Genomic DNA, 25,474 nt, shown 5'->3' with positions numbered 1-25,474 from the left:
GCTGCGTTTCTTTTCTTTTGGGGATTACCTGATAGAGGTCTTAAAAGTTGTGTCAGGGTTTGATAAGATAAATGTGAATTAGAAGTTACTTGTGCAGAAGACCAAAACCAGGGTCCAGAAATGAAATAATCAATAATGAATTAAATATGAATTTTTTACGCACAGAATTATTCGAATATGAAACTCATTACCGTGTGGAGAAGCTGAAGTAAATAGCAATGGCACATTTAAGAAGAAGTTAGATAATCATGAGGGACGAAGGAAGAGAAGGTAGTACTGATAATGTGAAAAGACACCCATGTGGAGTGCAAATACTGGCAAGGACCACTTGAGCTGAATGGCTTTTTTTCTGTGAAGTGCATCCTCTGTAATCTTGATATTAAGATAAGGTGCAGGGAAAAACAGCAACGTATAAGACGCTGAAGCAGCCACAATAATTTTTGACTTCAGTTCTACACAAACAACACTCCAACCCCAAAGGTTAACCTGAATTCCACCCTTCGCACTGCAGGTGGAAAGTTATGAGTTAAGCTTAAGCAGTGTTACAGCTTTCTTTTTTTTGTGTGTATTTGTGTTTTGAGCTTGACCTCCACTCATAACAATATAAGTAGCTAGTTTCATGTCATCTCTTTATCAACATTCTGCTGTTCCCACATTGGTGATTGTATTTTGCATCACTCAATTATCAACTTTAGCTATGATAAACTATCCAGAACTGACTCTTCTGATGTCCCAGTAGATAAAGCTGACGTTAAACAAAGCGAAACTGACACGAAGGTTGATTTATTAAGTTTGGACAGCAACAGAGGCGCAACAATTAGCCTCAACACCCACATCAGGAGGGAAATATTAGCATCTGTCTATGCTGGCCATAAATATTCTGTGAACTTTAGACAATGACAAGAGTTTGTGGTGGCTGTCTCAGTCAAATAGCTTGCTGACATTCACTGGGCTGGGCTCATGTGTTAAAATAAAACTGACCTCTGGTACATCATAACAAGAGATGAACAAAGGACAACCACTGTCCTTAAAAGAATTTTAAACTTTAAAAATAGTTTTCTTTCTTTTTTTAAAAATGGGATAGTTAATACAGTAATTGTGGTACTTCACATTGCAGCAGTCAGTGAAACTTGCATTATAGTGGAAGTCTTGATAATCAGGGTTTATCTTACTTGCACTGGCATATCCATCCCAGTATGTAGATTAAAGCCACTGGGGGTCAATTGTTAATGTTTTACATGCTTTTTATTGACTGGTATTCTAATTGTTCTGAGTAGCTGAAATTACTTGGAGAATATTGAATATCTGGAAGTGATTACTGATTGAGGGGTGCACTTGATTTACATCACAAGGATAAATGGATACATGGGATTAATTGCAAGTCAGTAATGTAACCTCAACCTTCAATTTATATGGAGGATGAAAGACCCGGAATTCATTATTATGTAATCTAATCTGAGGTTTCAACTGTGTAAACAATAAATGCTGCTTTTGATTGGTGCGTAACTATCTATGGAACCCCAAGTTTAGATTCCCTTCTATCAAAGTGATTCGTTGGATTCTCTTTTAATAAATGCATCATACCATACAGATTTTTTTCTCAGTTTTTCTTCCCTCCTTTCCTGACTGGCATATGGCTTAATCAAAATTCATGCCCAACCTGGTACTTCACCAGAGACCACTGTGTAATCAAGAAATCTATTAAATATTGAGTTGGGTCTTAAGGCAAATCGTATCTGTCAAGAAGTTGGCTTTGACACTTGTGTATTTATTTTGGCCAATTTTATACAAAGTTTGCCTCTGCTATGACATGATAGTATTGATAATATAGTTCAAGGAAAGTTTTTTTTCCTTTGCCTCTGCCATTCAGGTTGTGGTCCCCCTGTAGACCTCCATCCCTCCACCTCTACACGCACGCGCACACATGTACACCGTTTCCTTGGTTGGATGTTGCCAGAACTAAATTTTTGCTTTGGTCTATCTCTCGAGAATTACCAGTTATAGTGCCCATGCTAGAGATAGCTCCTATGCAAGCATGTTTTCATTCCTAGTATTTGTAATTAACCTGTTCAGTTGTGTTATGACGCTCCTCAGCATCAGGTGGGACTTGAACCCAGACCTCCTGACTCAGAGGCAGGGGGACACTGCCACTGCACACAAGAGCCTTCATGTTTTCATAACACTTACACACAACTAAATATTTTTTCTCCCCATCCCCAAATTATCCATGTTATTTCATTTCATCTGTTAATGACTACCAGTAAATCACCTGTGCTCTCCAATGATTAATTTACATACAAAGCCCTTTGAGAGCAATGCAGACCACCAAAGGTGAGGAAAAAGTAGGGAGAGAAGGAGGGGTCTAAATCAAAATGTAGTTGGAAGGAGAATGATTTCATTCCTAGTGATTGTTCTTCACCTGTTGTATCGGACTAGCAACCTTCCATATGAAAGCTCTTGGTTTATAGCTTTCTCCCCATGTCTCCCAGAGGTGTTCATTTTTGCTAGGGTACAGTTCCCTGAGCATCAGCAGCCCCCCACTGCATCACTAGAATAAACCTTCTTCAATCGAGTTGAGATGGTAGTTGTTGACAGATTTGACCATAAAACACGGCCCCTACAGCATTGAGGGAATGCTGCACTTTGAAGTTTGCACTTGCTTCTGAAGGGCTCAGACTGCCCTCCCAGGTGAACGTAAAGGGCCCATGGATACTATTTCAACAAAGAAGCGGGGAGTTTGTCCCCAGTGTTCCAATCGATGTTTATCCTTCAATCGACATCATTTTTAAAAAACTGATTATCAGGTTGTATTCATATTGCTGTTTGTGAGACCTTTCTGTTTTTAAGTTAGCTGCTGTGTTTCTTTTATCACAACAGTGACTCCACATCAGACAGACTTAATTGGCTCTAAAGTGCTTTGGGATGTCCTTTATTTATGAAAGACATTATATAAGCACGTGTTCTTTCTTTAAATGCAAGTCTTTGTATTTAACATTTTTTTAGAAGCTAATTCCACAGTGGTTTTCTATCACTCCAACCCTGTTATTATGGCAAGCTGATATTAAACAAACATAAATTCCCATTTGAAGCTCATGAAACATACTCAGACACGCCGATCTGAAGCAAAGGCTGTGTGAGTGGCATCAAGTGTTGACCCCGATCCTTCATGGCTCCACTGGAAACAGATGAATGCTAACTGACTTTGCAAGTGGCACTGAGTGAGGCATTTGAAGGAATTTGACTTATTCAGGCTGTTCACCTTCCTAAAAGAGCAACTGTGCTCCTTGTTCATTTCGTCAGAACAAAAACAAAACAGTGGATCTTGTGACATCCAAGAAAAATTTGAAAATGTGGTTTATTTGGTAGACTTGATCTATGATGTAAACAAGTTTTCCCATTTAAACAGGAAATGTTCAACAGCGGCAATGATTGAAAAACTATAGCTTGAGATAGTGTCCCATGGTCACTGCTCCTGGTCACTATCCAGTGACCGCAGTGGGAAAGCGCATTTCTAGTTGGTGATTGAAACAGGTACTATATCAATATTTAAGAATTTATCCAGTTGGTGACTGATGGAAAGGGAAATAAAGAGATGTGAAAGTCAGTAGGCACTGACTAGGACTATTGCACATGCATAGGATAAACACCAACACGGGCTTTTTGGGCTGTATCACTTATTTACATATGATGTATAATTATGTGCACATGGACATGTTTGTTATTTACTTTAAAGCAGTATAGAGTGCTACTGCTCAGGATATAAGGGAAAGATCAGAGCTGTTGTGCAATGGTAGAGTCCTTACTTCTGGGCCTGAAGGTCGGTGTTCAAGTTCCTATCCTGAAGGCGTATCATAACATATCCAAACAGATAGATTAAAAATAACTACAAATGAAAGATGGTCTCTTGGATAAATTACCTTAGGCCTGTGGATGCCAATGAAACAGTACAGGAGACAATAGGTGAAGAAATGCAATACAGTGTTTGTAATGCATGTTACATTCAGAAAAATCTCTATGCTTTCACTCTGTGGTATTTCTGCAATCTCCTCCAGCCGTATATCTCAATAAAGTCCACTGATAATGGATTTATTATTTCTCCCTGCCTGTTTCACTGTTGGTGCAGAGCATTCGTAGATGTTGCACTGGAACTCTCCTGGCTTCATCTCTTTCCTGCTCCTAATAGGCTCCTTAAAATGACCTATTCTAACTCCTTGATTTATTCAAATCTTCGTGCTGAAATAAGCAAGAAAATTGTAGATTTCAAAGGTGGCCATGGATTGTGTCCCAATGTTATGAAGAGACTATTTTTCTACATCAAGGTTATTATTTTATGGATAAAATTCAATAGCAAAAAATATTTTATGGCTCTTTTGTGCTTATTATGGAGGTGGAGTTGGTGGGAACAGTCCCCAACTTGGCAACTCTGTGGTCAGCTGATGTGCTGTTGAAAACAGCTAGAGATCAGGATATTTCAACCCCTCCACGATATTACTTGTGTATAAGTTGAGCCCAACTTCTTTGGCTGAAGATTTTGTCAGAAACTTGACTTTTACACAAGTGCATACGGTATCCACTGCCTCGCCCTAACATCTATTTTGTACCAAATGCATTCGTTGTACTATTGCCCTGCTTCAGTCATGGGACCATTATAATTTAGTCTATAACTGTGACGCGGAGCTAGCAAATCCACATTACAATGTTAATTTCTCCTTGTCGGCCTCCAAATATTGGTTAAATTTTAATATTCCTTTAGCCCTTTTAAAATGGAACTGTGTTAAAATTGAAATTTTAAAACTCTGCTTTGCATTGAACTAGAGATTTGCTGCAGTAAGTATAATGGCAAAGCAATCTAAGTCTTTCTGATGGAGGTGGTATCTCATCTTGAATAGATGTCCAGTTTCAGTTAGCACCGTGTCCAAGCAACATCATACAAAATCTGTTGATAGGAGCTTAAAACCATTTCATAACCTGTTCAGTATAGTTGAGATCTTTTTTATATAACACAATTTAAGATTTGGAACACACTGTCTGAAAATATGATGGAAACCAATCTAACAACAGCTTTCAAAAATGGATTTGAATATAGATAATTGAGAACTGTTGAAGAGATGTGAAGAAAGAGCAGTAGACTAGAACCAGTTTAGGATCTCCAGAACAGGTTGAGTACCCTCTGTGCAATGTAATTTTGTAACCACTCAAAGCTTAGGATCTATGAGGCATTGTAATTCCCTGGGACACGAGCACTTTTACCCTGATGGTTTACCTGTTGTTTTCGCAGGTCACAAGGTATATTTGAGAACAAGAGGCAGGACCCCACAGGTCTGATTGCAGCACTGCAATCTACTGAGCTGGTGGGCGTTCTCAACATGCTTTACTGCATCCTCCTGCACGGTATAATCCCAGACCATAACACTTCAGCACCTGCAGAAACCTACCCACAGCACACCATTCACGTCGCAATCCAGAGTCTTCGCTTTCTTAACAGTTTTGCATTTTTGGACCTTCCCACTTTTCAGGTGAGATGAGTTTTGTTAGTTATGAATTGCAGGTCAAGAAAAATATTATTTCAGTACAAGAAACAATGATCATTTCTGTAGCTTGGATGTTTCCTCTTCATTAAGTCTCTGTGTATATCTGGAGTGGAAGAAGCTAATTGTTCTAGGAAAGTTCCAGAAATTAGATGAATCTGTGTATATAAACCATTAGGTGTTGTGCTGAACTGCGCATGTCAAACATGTTCAGTTTCATACTATACTACAGTAGCTGTTCTGCTAGTGACTTAGATCCTCTGATCAGCTTCCGTAACCATAAAGGAGCAAGGGGAAAAGTGCACAAATTGATGCATCTTGTATCACTCTTGCAGTAAAGTGCATTTGGTAGGTGTTTCAACCCTTCAACTCTGTTCACACAGATCTGGGTGATCTGTTCCTGAACTCCATTGACTCACCCTTGTTCCTAATTTGGATCCCTCTACTCATTCAAATAAATGCTTGAATGATTTAGTTGCTTTTCACTGAAGAAATCCTAACATTTCTTAGTGTAACCTATAACCACTTTGATAACGTGGAGATTTGAAAATGCTGCTCCTGTTCAATCTTTGGATAACAAAGTAGATATTACAGCTAGAGTTGGAACTCTGAGGAGGCCCAGGATCATCAAAGAGCAGGTGTCCTCTGTGTGCAAATATTCAAGACCTCTGCCTTCATGCTTTCATTAAGAATTAAACTTAGGGCACTGTGTCAAAGCACAGGGTGGATAGGAGCAATTAAAATGTGAGCCAATGCATTGAGTGAGTAATGAAGCTGCACTCTCCAACATTAAACATTGGATAATAAACAATTTGCATCAGAATTGTTATTTCATTACTTAGAGAGATTCCAAAATATAATTTTGTACCATTTCTCTTACAAAAATATCTTGCATAATCAGTCCAAAAAATGGTGCTAAAGGAATAAGATACCTGATGAATAAAAGGTTTTTTCCTTATTGTGTATAGCCACATTTGTGTCTTAACCAAGTTTCTGAAGTCCAGTAGGATGGCTGTTAGCCAATCTCTGCTGAGTTCCCTATGCCGCAGAAATCAACTTGAAAGAACATTGTTCTACTCCTCCTCCTCAAATCTGTTGAGCAACTTCCAGTTTTATATAGTACATCCTGCAAATTTTTGTTTGATGCTTCCTCATTACACCCAAACTGTATTTCATATTGATGCACAGTACTTCATTCACAGCATACCTGTCCTCTAGAATTCTGCAACAGAACCACTCTGTTTCATTATCTTCATCCTGCCTCCTGAAACCTTGTAAAATCTCTTCAACTTTGTCTGTCTCTACTTTGCCTTCCAAAATGTTCTCCCTGTATTGCTTTCTCCTTCTTTGTAGTGCTGTGCTTGTTTAGACACACTATGTTGTGCAAAAACTGTAATAGGGCCACTTGAGCCCTTGCAGCCTGCTATCAAATAAATGTAAAATTGCTACTACTCATTAAGATGGCTGACAGGAAGAATCATTTGTAGTATGTTTTCAACAGTAATATTTCAGTCTCAGTGAATCCTGACATCTTTATACTTGGCTTTTAGATGCAAAGAAGCATACTACTTTTTAAATGCACAGGTGACCTACAGTAATAATAAGGTGAACACCATCCACATCCCAAGAAATCCAGTGGTCCACACATTGCCTGCACACCACACATTTTCTCTTATAGAAAAATGTTACCTATTTCTGACTGTTTCAGTTACTTTCAGTTATGCCAAAATGTTTTTTTACTAGATTTATGTGTGTGGTATGATATGCAAGATACAGAGCATATGTTAACATAATACTTTTCTTCTATGGATAATATGTAGAGCAATGGTAACGGTGCTGGTGTATTTTACGTACTTATTGACTGTGTCAGCCCATACAGTTCCTTCTCTTCCACCTCAGTAGTCAGTCGTGCATCCACCTCTTCCCATGTTACCTTGATTTAACTATCACCCCCTTAAGAGGTTCCCTAACTTTTTGACAGTTCATTGAAACAGCTTCCCCAAATGTCCTCCTATTCTTGTTACCCACCTCCCCACCACTGCATTTTTGTGAAGCACTTTTGAAGGCTTGAAGTTTGAGCTTCTATAAAAGTGCACATTGTTGCTGTAGTAAATTGAATTAAAAAGAGAGTATTCCTTTTGAGTTAGTTATGAAATACCTACAAACTATTGAAGTATTGGTGTGGCACTGATTCATTTGTATCCAAAAAGCCCTGGCTTTATTCCTAGTCTTTGCTGAGATAGATGAGACAAATCAGAGGAGAACTATTGGCTTGAACACCTCTCAGCTGCAAAACATTGTCCATCAAGTTATTTTACCTAATTGTTTTTCGGTGGTTATTCTGTTGCTTTTGAGAGGTATCACACATGCAAGAATTTGGTGTAGACATAATTAAATGCAATTACGTTACTTGAATAGTAGCATACATATAAAGAATCACTACTCGGGAAGCTTTTGGATAGCAACCACTGCCCATAGAACCATACCCCAGCAAGAATTGGTGCTTTCAAAAGGTGGGAGGAGAATAGGAAAAATTAAGAGAGAAAAGAAAGAGCTTAACAGAAAAATAAAAGTTAACTAAGCAGATAAATAACAATCGTGCTTCTCTAATTGCCAAATTAAGATACTAAAGACATCAATGGATATGTGGATAGTGTAGGAAAACGGCTTTGAGGTAGAAAATCAGCCACAATATAGGTGTGTGACAGAATATGCTCAAGGGGTTGAATGGTCTGTTCCTTTTATTTCCTATGTTGCTATGTGTTGGTGTGGAATGTGTGTGGTTGAACTACTTATGAATCATTCACAAACATATACACAATACCTTATTCAGTTGGAATGGAGCTTGATTTAATCTTTCTTTATTCCCTCTCTCTGTCTTTCTATACATTACCCTTCTACACCCCCTTCTCAGTCGCTCATACTTTTTTTATTCTGATAGGCTGTGTGTGGCGCTGAGGGCCTGTCTCTGGCATTCCGCCACATTGTCAGCTCACTACTGTGGTACTGTTACCATCATACCTGTGAGGACCTGCTGCATGAGGTCATCGTCTGCGTGGGCTATTTCACTGTAAACCATCCTGACAATCAGGTAAGCGATAATTACAGAGCAGTAAAAGCTCAAAAGAAAAGAGCAACAACCTTCCCCATCAAGTGGTAAAATACCAGTTTTCCAAAAGATTGCTGTGGCAGTTTTAACTAGTTTGCTTCAATGAGCTAATTGTTTTGCTGTGATTTCTCCTTACATTTTTTTTTAAAATGTTCATAATTTCCTTAAGATGATTATTCTATTCTATAAAGAGATTGGAAAACAAAAAATCCCAACTCCTGTCAGGAACTTTTGCATAAACCCGAGGTTTCATCTTTACTTCTTTGGGAATATCTGTATTTATGCATGTTTTATGATTCAGAATATCCCAAAGTATGGTACATGAAGAATTTTCTATCAAAATATGGTGTCATTTAAACGCATGTTTCTCTTGCTTTGTTCTGAATAGCCATTTCATTGAATGGTGGAACAAACTTGATGGGCTGAATGGCCTACTACTGTTCCGACATCTTGTGGTCTTAAAAAGTTACTGAATATCATCACAGTGTGAATAATGGGACTTGATTAACACTAAGACTTCTGGCTATGCATCACTCTAGACCTTTATGTTATCAATGACATTAATTCAGTTTTTTGACACTTTAACCCCTCCCAGTTCTTGTGAGTACATTGTCAGAACAGCTGCAAAAACAGATATTCGAAGAAAACTGACAAGAAAATATGCATGTCAAAATTTTATCACCATTCTTTTGAGATGTTTCACTTTTATGCACATATGTTGATGAAACCTCTTTGTAATTGAACTTTTATTTATAATTGAACTTTTATTTATAATTTACTTGCTAATAAAGGTAGACATATCAAAAATGGAAAATATACTTTATAAAATGTACAATAAACATTGCTTTAAATATAAAAGATTACAATGGCATATTATTGGGAAACTTATTAAAAAGGGTCTAAAGAATGAATTATCTATTTGCTGAAACTGATCCCTGTTCAACTGTAGTTCAGAGGTAGTGAGCTCACACCAAGATCCTTGACTTAAAAAAACATGTAAAACAGAAAATAACAGTTCTGACAAAGAAAGCATGATTTTGTTTCCTTGCGTATGAAGGTGGAAGGTATGCCTATTATGTTTTCTTTTCTCCTGGTGCATATTAGCAGGACTTTTCTTTTTAAAATGATGTTCAGAGATTGGGTGAATTTGCTAACCTGGTTTACGTTAACTTGCAAGAGCAGGACAAGGAGAATACATTCAAGCTAGTAAAGAGCTTAGATTTTTGGAACAATATGTGAAAATTCTTCTTCATTCAGTGAATGACAACGCAGAGCAGAGACTTCCAAGAATAGGAGTTGCAATGACAATCCTGAAATCCTTTCAAGAATATTAGGTGCAAGAATGAATGAGCTGTATGATCTTAATAAAACAAAGGACTCAGCAGGTCTGGCAGCATCTGTGTAGAGAAAGCAGGGTTAATGATTTGGGAACAGTGAGCCTTCTTCAGAACAAAGTTCTAAAAAAGAGTCATAGAATCCTCCCCTGCAGTGTGGAAGGAGGCCATTCAGCCTATTGAGTCTGCACTGACTGTCTGAAGAGCATCCAACCTAGCCCATAACTTTACTTTTTACATTGGCGTAATTGTGTTTGTACTGTGGGAGGAAACCCATGCAGACCCTGGGAGAGCATGCAAACTCCACACAGACTGGACTCTACACAGAGTCCCCTCACTTGGATCCAAAACGTTAACTCTACTTTGTCTCAACACATGCTGCCAGACCTGCTAAGTTTCTCTAGCGATTTCTGATTTTGTTTGACTTTGGGATCTTCCCTGCTTGGATGTAGTAAGATGGAGCAAATGACTGAATTTATCTCTGATTGTGTTGTATTGGATTGGATGTCATTTTTATTGTGTGGAGTTTTCTCTAGACTTCTAAGGTTTCTTTTCAGTTGGACAAATATCCACGTAATGTATGGTTTGCGTCATCTAGATTAAAGGTATATAAGAAAATGGAAGGTCGTGGCTTAGTCGTAAAGTCACTGGACAATTAATACACTGGGGACATTAATTTCAAATCCCACAATTGCAGATGATAAAATTTGAACTCTATATAATGTCTGGAATTTAAAAACATCCAGCCTAATATTGACTATGTAACCATTATTGGTTATTATATAAACCTGTTTAACTCATTATTGTCTCGCCTAGTCTGGCCCACACATGACTCCAGACCCACTGCAAAGTGGTTGACTCTTAAATGCCCTCTCATTATTAGGGATGGGCAATAAATGCAGACCCAGCTAGTGATAGCCATATCCAATGAACAAAATTCAAAAAGACTGTGTTAAACAATGACATGAAGCCTTTTTTTATTTCCAACCTACTCAAGATAAACGCGTCTTTGCCTGTACTGTGTAACTCCCCAATAGTCGCTTTGTGTCTTTCTGGACACTGATGAATATAAACTTTCATCAACATTCCAGCCAGCAGATTGACTCTGGATGCAAATCTTAGTTTGCATGGGTCAGCGATCTTTTGACATCCGAATCTTTAGTCCATGTCCCCTCAAGTGGTTCAAGTCATCCCTTGAACTCAGTGACACCCATTCTATCACCTATTCTTTATTTTATTATTATGGCACACTCCTGTAAAGAGTTTAACAGGTTTTATGCATTTTTACCTTTCCATTTAAGGTATTGTGCACCTCCGTTTTGAGTGCTTAAAACAAGCTGTATACTGGAGGCATTAGTGCATGGAAAACCACAACAAAGGAAATCTACCTACAGAGTTTGAAAATGGTATTAATATTATCTAACTCCAATCATAGAAACCCAACAGTGTGGAAGCAGACCATTGAGTTCACACTGACCTCTGAAGAACATCCCACCCAGACCCACCCACTACTCTATCCCTATAACCCTGCATCTCACATGGTTAATCCACCTAGCCTGCACATACCTGGACATTATGGGAAATTTAGCATGGCCAATCCACCTAACCTGCACATCTTTGGACTGTGGAAGGAAACCAGGGCACCTGGAGGAAACCCACACAAACAGGAGGAAAATGCAAACTCCACACAAATGGTCGCCCAAGTGTGAAATCAAACCTGGAGCTGTGAGGCAGCAGTGCTAACCACTGTGCCGCCCAAATGGCATGTATATATTGCTCTTACGGCTCAGGGAGTGCAGTATTGAGGTGGAGGCTGATGTTAGGTAAGCCATTTCATGTTGTGCGGGGTCATCGGTCCTGACATGGTTAGCTGCTGTCCCAAAAGATTGGAGGCATATTTTTTGCTTTGTTTTCAACGCAGTTCAAAAAGAATTGTACATTTTGGACTGCCTGTTTGTAACACCATTGAGCAACCCACAATGCCCCAGGCCCTGCTCAAGCATAAGCTCAGCAGTGGTGATGTTCACAGTTGATTGTATGACCTACAGTACAGTTGCCACTGAAGTAGTCTGTCTGCACACAGCAAGACCAAGACAGCGCTCAGACTTGGCATGATAGGTGACAAGTGACATTTATGCAATCAAAGTTTCATAAGTAACATTGAGAAGAATGACCAGATATTCTTCTTTCTGGTTAATATTTGTTGAGGGTTAGATGTTGGTCAGGCCACTAGAAGAATTCTACATTCTCCATCTTATAAAGAGTACAGGGGATCTTTGTCTACTCAAGAGGACAGAAAGGACCTTCATCTAATATTTCGCGCAATGTTCTTTGAAGAGCAGTTGCCCAGGTTTCTGGCATCTTCTCACTTAAATAGTCCTACAGCATGGAAACAGGCCCTTTGACCCAACTCTTGTAATGAGAATTGTTGCCCACTAATCAAAATTGGAGACTAGACTATGACAATCATGTTTTGTTATAGATCCCATTATTATAAGCAGCCATTATTGTAAGGACAATTTTAAATGAGCTGTTGATCAATTGCTGTCAGCTTTGTGCATCAGCAGAGCATTTTTTAATTTATTCATGGGATGTGAGCATCTCTGGCTAGGCAGTATTTATGCCCATCCCCATTAGGGGCAGTTAAGAGTCAACCACATTACTGTGGGTCTGGAATCACATGTAGGCCAGACCGGGTAAGGACTGCAGTTTCCGGCTTTAAAGAGCATTAGTGAACCAGATGTGTTTTTCCTGACAGTTGAGAATGGTTTCATAGTCATCATTAGACTCCTTATTCAAGATTTTTATTGAATTCAAATTCCACCATTGCCTTAGTGGGATTTGAACCCAGGTCCTCAGAACAATACCTGGGTCTCTGGGCTAACAGTCCAGCAACAATACCACTAGGCGATCATCTCCCCTGTTTCTTGACGGGCTAATGACAAAAACAAATTGGTGGAAATGCCCTTTTTCTTAAAAATTACCTAACCCCAAATAAATATCTTGCGTGTTAATACAGTGGAGTCTCAGTTAGGGTGGAAATTGGGATGAGATAAAACTTGGTTTGCCTCATCTTCAGGTTCTGGTGTTGCAATGGCTTTCAATGAAATTTAAGAAATTCCATATGTGCGACAGTCAAATCCAGTACTTGACAAAAGAAGTAATAATACAACTGAAGTCAAATCTCTACAAGCACAAGTATTCTGCTACATGAGGTTAAACTTCTTAAAAAAAAATTATATATTTTCCTACTTAAAGTGAGCAGATCCCTCTTACCACTCAGATGTTGGAAATTGCCAATGAATTCACAGCCTCATTTAATGTCTAATTTCTATTTAGATTATGTGCTGTTTCCAGCAGATTGTTAATTATATATCAATTGGATGTTAATTGTATTCAGTTGTAGGCTGTTATTTGGGGACTCACCTTTGTTTTTGTTGCTGTAAGCTGAGGTCTTGTGACCCAGAGGTAGGGTCCCAACCTCTGGGCCAGAAAATAGCAAGAATTGCAGATGCTGGAGTCAGACGCAATACAGTGCGGAGCTGGAGGAACACAGCAGGCCAGGCAGCATCAGAGGAGCAGGAAAATTGAAGTTTCGGTTTGGGACCCTTCTTCAGAAATAGGGAGGGGGAAGGGAGATGGGAAATAAATAGAGAGAGGAGGGATGGGGCTGGGGTTGGGGAAGGTAGGTGTGATGGTGATAGGTGAATGCAGGTAGGGACTCTCAGGTGACCTCCCACTCGGAGCCTTCAACCTCATCATTCCCCGACCCGACCCGACCCGTTTCTGTCTCCTTCCCTAAATCCACAAATCTACAAATCTGACTGCGCTGGCCGACCCACTGTCTCTGACTGCTGCTGACTCACTGAACTCATCTCTGCTTACCTTGAATCTGTCTTTTGCCCCCTGGTTCAGGAACTCTCCACCTACTTCCGGGATACCAGGCACGCCCTCTGCAAGACTTTAAATTCCCTGACCCCCAACACCTCATCTTCACTATGGACATCCAATCCCTGTACACTTGCAATCCCCACGCGGATGGCCTAAAAGCCCTCCGCTTCTTCCTCTCCTGCAGGCCCAACTAGTCTCCCTGCACCGACACCCTCATCCACTTAACCAAACTCGTCGTTACCCTGAACAACTTCTCCTTTAACTCCTCCCAGTTCCTACAGACTAAAGGGATGGCCATGGGTACCCGCTCAGGCCCAAGCTGTGCCTGCCTCTTCGTAGGATATGTGGAACAGTCCCTTTTCTACTGTTACACTGTCACCGGCATCTTCCTCCGCTACATTGATGACTGGAGCGGCGCTGCTTCGTGCTACCATGAGGAGCTTGAACAGTTCATCAACTTTACTAACACCTTTCACACCAACCTCAAATTCACCTGGGCCATCTGTGATACCTCCCTCCCCTTCCTGGACCTCTCTGTCTTCATCTCTGGTAACCGCCTCAACACTGACATCTATTTCAAGCCCACCAACTCCCATAGCTACCTGAATTATACCGCCTCTCACCCACCCTCCTGTAAGAATGCAATCCCCTACTACCAATTCGTCCACCACGTCTGCCCCCAAGATGGAACATTCCACTCCCAGACATCCCAGATGTCCTCCTATTTCAAGAATGATGATCAAAAATGCCCTCAACCGCATCACTTCCATTTCCTGCACTTCTGCCCTCAAGCCCCATCCCCCAACAAAAATAAAGACAGAATTCCCCTTGTCCTCACATATCATGTCCCATAAACCTCCGCATCCAGCGTATCATTATCCGCCACTTCCGCCACCTACAACCAAAGAGATATTTCCCTCCCCACCCCTATTTGTCTTTCATAGGGACCACTGACTCTACAACTCCCTTGATTGCTCCACACTCCCCACTAACCCCACCACACCCTGCAGAAAGTGCTACACCTGCTCCTACACCTCCCCCCTCACCTCCATTCAAGGCCCAAAGCACACCTTTCATATCCGGAGGGGTTCAGCTGTACACCCGCCAACTTGGTCTACTGTATCCATTGCTCCCGATGTGGCCTTCTCTACATTGGTGAGACCAAACATAGACTCGGAGACTGTTTTGTAGAGCATCTGCGCTCTGTATGCAACAAATGTCAACACCTTTTGGTTGCCAGCCATTTTAACTCACTTGGTGACGTGTCCATCCTGGGCCTCCTCCAGTGCCACAATGACACCACCACAAACTAGAGGAGCAACACCTAATTTTCTGCCTTGGGACCCTACAGCCCATTGGCCTAAACATAGATTTCACCCATTTTAAAATCTCCCCACCCCCAGCCTCATCCCATGTCCAACGCCCTCTTTCATCCCCGTCTCCTTGACCTGACACGACCTGCCTATCTTCTCCCACCTATCCGCCCCTCTCACCTCACTGAGCAATCCCCACCACTCCCTACCTGCACTCACCTATCACCATCCCACCCCTCCTCTCTCTATTTATTTCCCAGCTCCCTTCTCCCTCCCTATTTGTGAAGAAAGGTCCCGACCCAAAATTTTCCTGCTCCTGTGATGCTGCCTGCCTTGTTGCGTTCCTCCAGCTCCACACTGTATTGTCTCTGGGCCTGAAGGTTCAGGTTCACATCTCACCCCAGAGATGTGTTACAACGTGTCCAAACAGGTTGATTGAACACAATTTCTGTAGGAACAGATTGAAGAAAGTCTGTAATGTTGGAAGCGCATGGTATGAAATATGTAAATACAATTTTTTAAGCAAATAAAAATTTGACTTCAGTATTCTATCTGTTAATACCTGACAATGCAAGTTTTGACACATACAGTACTCAAGTTAATCCATTTTAATAGTGCAGAACTTAAACTTTATTGGTATCCTGATTTGCTGCTATTTCTCCAAAACGAAAGGCCACATTCTTCTTTGTCTCTCATACCCAAAGCCCATAACCCATGCCTGTGTCACAACTTATAATCCTGATGCCTTCCAATTAATACATTAATATTGACACCACTAATTTTCTGGGAGGAGGAGTTGGGGGGGGTGGGTGGTGGTTGTCCAATTATATTATCATAGAGAAAGATTTGGGGTATGGTCACCAGGAAGCCTTAGCATTTGCCAAATGATAAAGAAACTGCAAGTTTTTGACTTTAACTAATTGCTAGGCATCAATTTGGACAGCTGCTGTGTTGAATGTACACATGATGACAGAATTGGAGATGTGGGTGCAGCAGAGAACCTGTCTTTAATAATTGCATTATGACCTGCAGATACAAGTAGTCAACTTTCAACACATCTCCTTTGAACACTTTGAAATTCTTGGTCTTAATTGCTTGAAACTTAATTTTTTTGGCATGTTTCTTTGGAAGAAAATAATTGAAGTTTGCAGCTGTAGGTATATATTTGCATCCACTTGTAACTCTCTATTTCTTCATTGTACATCTCTTTCAATGACAACATGTAAAAACAGCTCAAATTTGTGTTTTGAACTGAGCAGAAGTGTAATGTGGCAGTGTAATTCCTGACATACAATAATCCCCCATATTGAAATATATTTTCTCGGCAGAGACAGCATCACATTTCTACTTAGAAAATAACCAAAAAAACGGCGCATGCTGATAATCAGAAATTGCTGGAAAGGTTCAGCAGAACATTCTGAGGAAGGGTCACCGGACCTGAAACGTTAACTCTAATTTGAATTCACAGATGCTGCCAGACCTGCTGAGCTTTTCCAGCAATTTCTGTTTTTGTTTCACATTCTACTTGTCAAGTATTGATTTCAGTTCTGCTGTATTGCTTTTGTTATTCCACTGTTGCATTTAACTATAACTCGTTGTAGAAATGAATTGAAAGTCAAAAGGGAGCAGATTGTTGCTTTTAAAGACATGCAGAAACCAAAAAGTCTTTAGTCCCTCATGGTCTGTCCTGAAGTAGCAAAGCTCAGCTGTAGGATTGTAGGTGGGATACGATATTGGCCTCTGGCTTTGGGCTCAGGAATGTAATGTTCAGGCGGGATTCTCCGATGACTGTTGCTTCAAAGTGGGAATTGCATCAGGAGACTGGGTAATGTCATATTTAGATTTGTTACCCTCCACAGTTAACTAACGTAGTTACTGTGGGTAGAATCTTATTAACTTAGTTCCTTGAAACAGTCACATGACCATTTTCAGGTTCACAAATCGTTCCTTTGATTGATGTATGTGCTTTGGGGTTGCTCTTTAGTAGAGCAAACCAATTAATGGTCAGTCAGCCTTTAGGATTCCCAGCCACTTAAGGAGGAAGGATGAGACAAAACATCCATCTGTTGAAGGAACTATTTCTAATTAAAAGGAAAAGTGCCTCACTTCAGAAGAGCTCACTAATAGTCATAAAGAGTTAATGCTGAAAACTGATTTAAATTCCATCCAACCTGATAAGGTCGTCAGGATTTGAGTTGGGAAAAGCAGAACTGGATTTTGAAGGATACAAACCTATCGTGTAGAGCTCCTGATAGCCTTTATAACGATGTCTACCATTTGTCAGGTAAGATCCTAACTGAAGAAGAAGATTGTGGTGCAAATCTGTATTCTGATGACCGAGCACCCAGCTAGCTCATGCAAAACTGTGCCATCACTGGTCATATGAATATTTAATTTAGTCATACCATTGTAACATTCATCATTTGGAATTTTTGGCGGCAGACACCTAGGAGTGAAGAGGAGATCCAACAAGGCTGACCCCTAACTTCTAAGTTTTTCTTCTCTGACTCTGTCTTGTCTTGTCTAGAGTGCCTGCTACAGAATCTAGGTAACTGAAGTGAGATGAGCACACTCAAGGACAGGAAAGAGAGGACCATGTCTCCCAACCAAGCAGGCCTGAACAGATGTAGCTGAGGAAGTAAGAGGGAGTGTGTTTCCCCCAAATTGGAGCACACCCCACTCAACCTCAAACCCACTTCCACCAATCTGAGCAAATTACCCCCTGTCTACTCAATCATTGGTGAAGTACCAGCTGTTGCTTGTTGAAATGATCAAAAATTACTCAGTAGTCTGGTGTTCTTTACTCTGGGAAAGGGAGGACTGACAAGAGATCTAAGAGGTATTTAAAATTGTGAATGGCCTTGATAAGGTAGATAGATGCGGAGAAGGTATTTCTACATATGAAGGAGTTCAAAACTAGGGGCTATTAATGTGAGAGTCACTAATAAAATCATCCTGAAAGCCAGCAGAAAATTCTTTTTCCTGAAGTGGTGACATTCTGCAATTTGCCACTGTGTAGAATAGTTGAGGTGAATATTATAAATGACTTATAAGAGAAGCTAAACAAGTCAGTGCGAGAGAAAGAAATAGAAGATTGTGGTTCTCCTTCTTGCATTGTGAGATCTTGCAGCTTTACAAGTCTTTGTTTGTTAAGCAGTCGAGTCTGAGCACCTCATTCAGTGGATTGCCTGAATGCTACAACAGACTTGGCCATACTAGTTCAGTGTATTGAACTGAACTGATCTGGGTGACTGCAGTGGCCTATTGGGCTTTTCTTTGACTTTCCATTTGTGGAGGAGCAATGATGTTTGTGTATGGAGATTGTGGATCCCTTTGAGTGTACTGTATTGCAGGAGGTGGACCCCTGAAAGTTTGACTGCCAGATCGCTCACCGGATCATCGTTGTGATATTGGTGTCAACCCAGACATTGCTCCATTTTTCCTTTTCGTCAAAAGCTGCAACTCCAAGCATTCACAGAACTCGAAGGCTTGGACGATTTGAGTTGCATGTTTGATAGTTTCTGAAGGTCTTGGTGAATTGATAATTCTGGGTTGATGTCCTTGCAGTCAAACTCTTTCAGTGTTTTTACCTTCTGATGCATTTCAAGAGGTGAAGTATTAGTTGGGACTGGAAGCCATTGTTACAGGTGTTGATTATTTTATTTGATTTGATTTTTTGAGAACAGAGCCCAAGTGTTTTCTGTGGCTGCTTTCTGACCACACATAAAACTTTTCAGCTGGAGATAACAAGGTCACAGTATAAAGACTAAATACCTTGAATCCCCAGCTAGTGCTTGGATTTAATTTTTGGATAATGTTTCCTCTGATCTTGATCATTTTGGGGATAGCAAGAACTGCAGATTCTGGAGTCAGAGACAGTGTGGAGCTGGAGGAACACAACAGGCCAGGCAACATCAGAGGAGCAGGAAAGTTGACGTTTCAGGTCAGGGCCCTTCTTCAGAAATGGGGAGGGGGAAGGGAGCTGGGAAATAAATAGAGAGAGGAGGGATGGGGCTGGTGATGGGTGAGTGCACGTATGGAGTGGTGGGGATTGGTCAGTGGAGTGGGTAGGGCAGATAGATGGGAGAGAAGATGGACAGGTTAAGTCAGGTTCAAAGAGGCAGGCATGAGAGGGAGGGTTGGACATGGGATGAGGCCTGGGGTGGGGAGATTTTAAAACTGGTGAATTCCAGGTTTAGGCCATCGGGCTGTAGGTTCCCGAGGTGGAATATGAAGTGTTGCTCCTCCAGTTTACAGGTGGTGTCATTGTGGCATCGGAGGAGGCCCAGGATGGGCATGTCACCCAGGGAATGGGAGGGGCTGTTAAAATGGTTGACGACCGGAAGGTGTTGTCATTTTTCGCGTACAGAGTGCAGATGCTGTACAAAACATTCTCCAAGTCTATGCTTGGTCTCACCGATGTAGAGAAGGCCACATTGGGAGCAGTGGAATCAGTAGACCAAGTTGGCAGATGTACAAGTGAACCTCTGTCTGATTTGAAAGGTTTGCTTTGGGCCTCGAATGGAGGTGAGGGGGGAGGTGTAGGGGCAGGTGTAGCACTTCCTGCAGTTGCAGGGAAAGGTGCCGGGTGTGGTGAGGTTCATAGGGAATGTGTAGTGGATGAGGGAGTCGTAGAGTGAGCGGTCCCTACGAAAGGCAAATAGGGTTGGGGAGGAAAATATCTCTTTGGTCGTGGGGTCGGATTGTAGGTGGCGGATGTGGTAGAGAATGAAACGCTGAATACAGAGGTTTTGGGGGTGATACATGAGGACAAGGGGAATTCTGTCTTTATTTTTGTTGGCGGGGGGGGCTTGAGGGCAGAAGTGCGGATAATGCACGAGGTGCGATCGAGGGTATTTTTGATCAACGGAGAGGGGAAAGTTGCAGTCCTTGAAATAGGACATCTGGGATGTTTGGGAATGGAACGCCTCATCTTGGGAGCAGATGTGGTGGAGGCGGATGAATTGGGATAAGGGGATCGCATTGAGGGTGGATGAGAGGAGGTGTAGCCCAGGTAGCTATGGGAGTCGGTGGGCTTGAAATGGATGTCACTGTTGTGGCGGTTACCAGACATGAAGACAGAGAGGTCCAGGAAAGAGAGGGAGGTATCAGAGATGGTCTAGGTGAATTTGAGGTTGATGTGAAAGGTGTTAGTAAAGTTGATGAACTGTTTAAGCTCCTCATGGTAGCACGAGGCAGCGCCGATTCAGTCATCGATGTAGCGGAGGAGGAGCTGATGGGGGATAATGTCAGTGTAGCAGCGGAAGAGGGACTGTTCCACATATCCTACGAAGAGGCCTGCATAGCTTGGGTCTATGCAGGTGCCCATGGCCACCACTTAGTCTGTAGGAAGTGGGAGGAGTTAAAGGAGACATTGTTCAGGGTAAGGACAAGTTCTGTTAAGTAGATGAAGGTGTCAATGGAGGGGGACAGGTTGGGCCTATGGGAGAGGAAGAAGCGGAGGGCTTTTAGGCCATCTGCGTTGGGGATACAAGTGTACAGGGATTGGATGTCCATAGTGAAGATGAGGTGTTGGGGACCAGGGAATTGGAAGTCTTGGAGGAAGTGGAGGCCATGTGTGGTCTCCTGTGGGGAGTTCCTGGAACAGGGGGTAAAGGCAGATTCAAGGCCTGATGGCCTAAACATGGAATTCACCAGTTTTAAAATCTCCCAACCCCTGGCCTCATCCCATGTCCTACCCTCCCTCCCATCCCCACCTCCTTGACCTAACACAACCTGTCCATCTCCTCTCCCACCTATCTGCCCCACCCATCCCACTGACCAATCCCCACCACTCCATATGTGCACTCACCTATCACCATCCCACCTAGCTTCCTCAGCCCCAACCCCCTCTCTCTCTATTTATTTGACAGCTCCCATCCCCCTTCCCATTTCTGAAGAAGGGACCTGACCCGAAACGTCAACTTTCCTGCTCCTCTGATGCTGCCTGGCCTGCTGTGTTCCTCCAGCTCCACGCTGTGTTGTCTCTTGATATTTTGGGGACCCATTTTCAGATGTTCATGTTCATGAGGGTGCAGTTCTAAAACTCTTAAGATGCTTGGAGTATAGTTCATTGTGGACTTGTTTGCTGTAAAAGGAAACCTGGAGTTAACCGTCAGCCAGTCAGTTGTATTGAATAAGGGATAATTGAATGAACACTTGACTGGGTAGGGAACAAGTAATCCATGTGATTGAAGTTGTGCGATGCAAAAGTTGAAATAAAGCTCTGATTGGAAAAGTACATGCCTGGAATATGTCTAACCAACCATTAACCGCTGATGTTTGACAAGTTGCCGAGTGGAAAGCAGAGACTGTGGTCATAGGTGGGTTTGGGCAGAGACACCAGTAGTTGAAATGCTGCTGCAACATGTCTACAGCCAGAAGCAAGATGCTGCTGAATGTATGCTGGTCATGTTAATAGAATCTCTATAGTGCAGATAGAGGCCATTCAGCCCATCGAGTATGGACCGACCCTCCGAATAGGTTTCCACCCAGACCCACACCCGCGTAGGATTAAATGAAGTAGAGCAGGAGGAGGCCCATTTGGAAGATTAACGCTGGCAAAGGACAGTAAGGCCAAGTGGTTTTTTTCTTTGCTACAAATTCTGTATAAGTTTCTGTATAAATATATGTCACATGAGTTCAGCGGAAAAAGAAAATTATAAGTTGAGGGAAACACAAACACGTAAGTACTTCTAGTTCCCTTCTGCCTTTTATAATTTAGGTTTTACGTTGCTTCACTCACTGGTTGTTTTACTATTCCAATAGGTAGTTTAGGTCTACCATTGATAGATTCAACGTCGATTACAACTGCTTTGATTATAAATTTCCCTTGATCTTTCAGATAACAACTTAAGGGAAAATTTAACTTCTTGTTTCCTTTTCATCTTGTTTGCTTTAGAATTTGTTAACTATCAGCTTTGGCAGTATGTCTTAGAACAGTTACCCACTAAAGAACAAGTTGCAACATATATAATTCTTCAGTGCAGAACTCCCAGATCACAATCAGACTTTTCTGGCGACTATATAGAAACTAATTCCAGGATTCTCCCTGTTTCTTTGCTACTGTTCCCATCAGAACAGACTGAGGCAAGAATAATCAATCATAAACCCAGACAGCAAAATGAATATTTATATTCAGTGTATAAACATCATAACAGAATCGCTACAGTGTGGAAACAGACCATTTGGCCCAACAAGTCCCACCAGCTCTCCAAAGAGCATCCCACCCAGACGCACCCCCCTATCCTAACCCTGTAACCCTGCATTTCCCATGGCTAATCCAACTGACCTACACAACCCTGGACTCTGTGGATAATTTAGCATGAACCTGCAACCCAAGGTCTCTCTGTTTGGACCCCTCCATTAAGTGTATAAGTCCTTCCTGATTTGCCTTACCAAAATGCAACACTTCACATTTATCTAAGCACACACACAAAGCCATATTGAAAAGCCCCTCTGACAACTTAACCGCTATTGACGTCAGGCTCACTGGCCCATAGTTCCCTGGCTTTTCCTTACCTCCTTTCTTAATTAATGGCACCATAATAGCCACCCTCAAGTCTTGGGGCACATCACCCGTGGCTATCGATGATACAAATATCTCAGCAAGGAGTCCAGCAATCTTTTCCCTAGTTTCCCACAAAGTTCTGGGATACACCTGATCAGATCCCGCGTATTCATCTACCTTTATGCATTTTAAGACCTCCAGCACTACAACTTCTGAAATATGGACACTTTCCAAGACATCACACTTTATTTCCCCAAGTTCCCTAGCATCCATGTCCTTCTCCATAGTAAATACTGGCACGAAATGTTCATTTAGTGTCTCCCCCATCTCCTGTGATTCCACACATAGACAGCCATGTTGATCTTTAAGGGCCCCTATTCTCTCCCTAATTTCTCTTTTTCCCTCAATGTATTTGTAGAATCTCTTTAGATTCTCCTTAACCCTGTTTGCTAAAGCTATCTCGTGTCCCCTTTATGCCTTCATGATTTACCTCTTAAAGTATACTGTTACTGCCCTTGTACTCCTCTGGGGATTCGCTTGATCCCAGCTGTCAAAACTGACATTTACCCCCTTTTTCTTGTCCAGAGCATCAATTATTCTAGTTATCCATCATTCCCTGTGCCTACCAGCCTTGCCCTTCACACTAATAGGAAGATGCTGTCTCTGAACTCTTTATCTCATTTTTTGAAGGCCTCCCATTTTCCAACCTTCCATTTACATGTGAATAATCTCCACCAATCAACTTTTGAAAGTTCTTGTCTAATACCATCAAAATAGGCCTTACCTCAATTCAGCAACTTAACTTTTAGATCAGGTCTGTTGTTTCCATAACTATTTTAAAGCTAATAGAATTATGATCATTGCTCCAAAGACACCTCAGTCATTTGCCCTGCCTTATTTTCCAAGAGAAAATCAAGTTTTGCTCCTTCTCAAGTAAGTAAATCCTCATATTGAAGAGGAAAATTTTCTTGTACACACTGAATAAATTCCTCTCCTCCAAGCCCTTAACACTATGGCAGTTCCATCTATGTTTGGAAAGTTAAAATCCCCTACCATTACAACCCTATTCTTCTTACAGATATCTGAAATCTCCTTACATATTTGCTTCTCAATTTTCCAGTGACTATTCGGGGCCAATAGTACAATCTCAAAAAGGTGATCATCCCTTTCTTATTTCTGAGCTCCACCCATGTAACTTCATTGGATCTTCTCCAAGGAATATCCTCACTAAGTACAACCATAATGTTATCCTTAATCTCAACCTGTGGCATTCCACTATTTTAAAGGTTGCCATTTTGAAAATGCCCCTTTATCCCAACTCTGCCTTCTGTTAGTTTGCCAATCCTCTGACTGTGATAACGCACTAACCCCAACACCATGGGCTGTTATCTTATTTAGTAGCTGAATAATGGTATATTATCAAATGTCTTTTGGAAGTCTAAATATATTGCATCTGATGATACCCCTTTATCTATCCTGTTTGTTAACTCTTCAAAGAATTGTAATAAATTTTGTCATGCATGTTTTGCCCTTCATTAAACCAGAGCTGACTGTACTTCATTCTGTTATACACTTTTAAATGCTCTACTGTAAAATTCTTTATAATAGACTCTAACATTTCCCAATGACACATGTTAAACTTACTGGCTATTGTTATAAAAACAAAATACTCCAAATGCTGAAAATCTGAAATTAAAACAGTAAGTGCTGGAAAATTTCAGCAGGTCTGGCAATTTCATTATCTTTTGAACTGGAACTTCTCGGTTTCTCTTTCCGCAGATGCTCCCAAACCTGCTGAGTTTCTCGAGCACTTTATTTTTCAATTTGCTAACAGGATGTGGGCATCTCTGACTAAGCCAGCATTTATTCTCCATCCCATAATTTCCCAGAGGACAGTTCAGAGTCAACCGCATTGCTGTTGGTCTGCAGTCATATGTAGGCCAGATCAAGTAAGGACAGGAGATTTCCTTCCATAATGGACGTTCGTGAATCAGATGGGTTTTTCCTGACAATCAACAATGGTTTCATCATCATTGTTTGACTCTTAATTCCAAATTCTTTATTGAATTCAAATGCTACCATCTGCCATGGCAGAATTTGACACAAGATCCCCAGAACATTACCTGGGTCTCTGAATTAGCAATAGTCTAGCAATAATACCATTAGGCCATCACCTCTCCCAATTTTATGGCCTAGTGTTACCTATCTTTTGTCTCCTATTTTGAAGTAAAATTAATTTGAATTATTACCGATTTTCCAATCTTCTGGAACTTTTCCAGAATTTAAAAATTCGTAGAAGCAGTGCATCTAATATCTCTCTAGCTATTTCCTATAATATCTAAGGATGCAACCCATCAGGTCCATGGGTCTGTCTTGTCTTTAGCCCTATTTGTTTCCCTATTATTTTATATCCAGTGATAGTAACTGTTTATCTTCTCCCATCTTTTGCCCCTTGATTTTGAATTTTTGGAATACTTTTAGTGTGCTTTACCGTGAAAGCTGCTGCAAAGTATTTATTCAACTCCTCTGCCATTTCCTGCCATTATTATTTCCCTAACCTCATTTTCAAAAAGACCTTTTGTTTCACTTTAGCCCCTCTCATATATATATATTTTTTTTGTTTGTTTTTTCTTAAAAAAAAAGCTCTTCCTGTCCAGTTTTATATTGCTTGCCAGTTCACCCTCAAAGCTTATTTTCTCCCTTTTAATTTTTTGGTTATTTTTTTGTTTTCACTGGATGTGCAACTTTAACTCTGCTTCCTCGCCATAGATGCTGCCAGACCTGTTGAG

General features: G+C 41.1%; 1 protein-coding gene across 1 annotated transcript in view; it reads left to right on the top strand.

Annotated features, from left to right (window-relative positions):
- Positions 1–146: 146 nt before the first annotated feature.
- LOC109939100 (S phase cyclin A-associated protein in the endoplasmic reticulum-like) overlaps positions 147–25,474 on the top strand; it is a 53,965-nt gene continuing 28,637 nt past the window's right edge. Inside the window, exons 1-3 of the mRNA XM_048617049.1 lie at positions 147–208; positions 5,279–5,516; positions 8,470–8,619. Coding sequence (XP_048473006.1) covers positions 147–208; positions 5,279–5,516; positions 8,470–8,619 — 450 coding nt within the window. The remainder of the gene's footprint in view (positions 209–5,278; positions 5,517–8,469; positions 8,620–25,474) is intronic.

This window comes from Rhincodon typus, chromosome 36 (assembly GCF_021869965.1).
Source record: "Rhincodon typus isolate 14 chromosome 36, sRhiTyp1.1, whole genome shotgun sequence".
Lineage (NCBI taxonomy): Eukaryota > Metazoa > Chordata > Chondrichthyes > Orectolobiformes > Rhincodontidae > Rhincodon > Rhincodon typus.
This window is presented reverse-complemented; position numbering and strand designations above follow the sequence as displayed.